The 1,757-nt window shown below is 44.5% G+C and overlaps 1 protein-coding gene across 1 annotated transcript in view; it reads right to left on the bottom strand.

Annotated features, from left to right (window-relative positions):
- Positions 1 to 332: 332 nt before the first annotated feature.
- Positions 333 to 1,757, bottom strand: part of LOC102201879 (GTPase IMAP family member 7-like) — an 8,664-nt gene continuing 7,239 nt past the window's right edge. The window contains exon 2 of the mRNA XM_005750220.1: positions 333 to 1,667. Coding sequence (XP_005750277.1) covers positions 829 to 1,667 — 839 coding nt within the window. The 3' untranslated portion in view covers positions 333 to 828. The remainder of the gene's footprint in view (positions 1,668 to 1,757) is intronic.

The raw sequence follows: 1,757 nt of genomic DNA, 5'->3' as shown, positions 1-1,757 counted from the left end.
AGGCTGTGGCACTCCAGAGAACCACAGTGAGAACCACAGTTATCCACACATGAGCAAACAGTGCTGATAGTTTGTTTGACGGTCTGAAAAATGCTTGTCTGCTAAATATGAAAAATAAAATCAGGAAGGAGGAAAACGCTGTCTCACAGGTTCACTGCACAGAGTGTGTTTATGAAGTAATCACAGCAATACAGATGATAACAATATTTTTAAACACCTGAACACACTATATACCAACATTTATTGATATTTGCATCATTTAAGTGTAAATATTTATTATACTGTAAAGTTAAAGAAAATATTGTTTTCAAACTTTGCATTTGTGAACAGTATTTTATTTTTAATCAGTTTGTGACTGGAGACCATGTCAGAACCTCCGAGCTCGTCCTGAGCAAAGCTGCTGCTAATCCAACCTGCTCTCTAAGGTCTGGGCATGTCCGACTGGGAGGAGGTCATGGAAGTCCATCTCAGCTAGCTTGGGGATGCTGCAGCTTTTCCTCCAGACCATCAGGAGGATGTAGGTGGGATAGAGAGGTGTGGCAGTCTCTGTACAGACCAGACTCTGTCCCTGAGACCTGGACCAGCATGAGTCAGATGGATCAAAGGTTTGTGTTAAATATAGAAAATTCAGGAAAATTTAAGCAATGGAGGAAAAAGCTCATTACCCAGGAACCAAAGATGTTCAGGAGATCTGTGTGTATACAGGCTCATGTTATACAGCTCTTAGATGACGTATTACACAATATGATAAATTACCGTGGACTAACAGTTCTTGTGTGCGCCATTAATGACCAATAATTATCAAAATGTGATCAAACGTTCTTTATTTTATTGTGTGGCACATTTTTTCTCCTTTGCTGCTACAACTGCTGCTCCCACTGCTGCTCCCAGTGCTGCTCCCAGTGGCCCTAAAATGCTCCCGAGGCCCGCTCCTATCCCAGCAGCCCTCAGGATCTTGTTCTTCCTCTCTGCCCGGCTTCTCGCTTCTTCTTCTCCCATGTCTGGATTTTCTCTCATAAGTCGTTCCATCTCTTCTCTGATGGCTCTCTCAGCTTCCTGCAGCATGTCATTGGTGTAGTATGTTGCTCCATTTCTCTGAGTCATGGTGTTGATCTTCTCCAGCAGCTCTTTGACCTGAGAGCGATCCTCACTCCTGTTGTTAAAAACATGATATCTTCCTCCGCACTGATTGATGAAGCGATGCAGAGGCCGATTTCCACTGATTGATTTGTCGATGTCGATTCCGTTTGGCAGATTGTCTCCATACGTGAACAAGACTATGGTGTAACAGGCTGCATCCACCCCAAATATCTTCTGAAGGATTTTTATCGTTTCTTCTTCTGCTTTTGTAAACCTGCCGATCTGGATCACAACCAGGAACACGTGAGGACCGGGAGCAACAAAGGAGACGCATTTAACGATCTCCGTCTTTACATGCTCCTGAGTCAGTAGGGTGTCAAACAGACCCGGAGTGTCAACTACATCCAGGATGTGACCATCCACCTGCCCTGTTACTTTGCGACACCCAACTACTGATGAAGAAAAAGAAGTTATAGACTCAAAGGCTTTTCTTCCTAAGATGGTGTTTCCTGATGCACTCTTCCCCACTCCAGTTTTCCCAACAAGCACAATCCTCAGGTGTGGGAACCCATCTCTCACTGCATCTCCTGGAGAACATAAACAGACAGCGTTAGTGGGACAGCATTAGTGGGACTCCCAGGTCATCACACAGGTCATCACACAGGTCATCACACAGG

The sequence above is a fragment of the Pundamilia nyererei genome, unplaced genomic scaffold (assembly GCF_000239375.1).
Source record: "Pundamilia nyererei isolate P.nyererei 1_Seehausen unplaced genomic scaffold, PunNye1.0 scaffold00266, whole genome shotgun sequence".
Classification (NCBI taxonomy): Eukaryota; Metazoa; Chordata; class Actinopteri; order Cichliformes; family Cichlidae; genus Pundamilia; species Pundamilia nyererei.
Note: the sequence above shows the minus strand (reverse complement) of the source record. Positions and strands in the feature narration are given on the sequence as shown.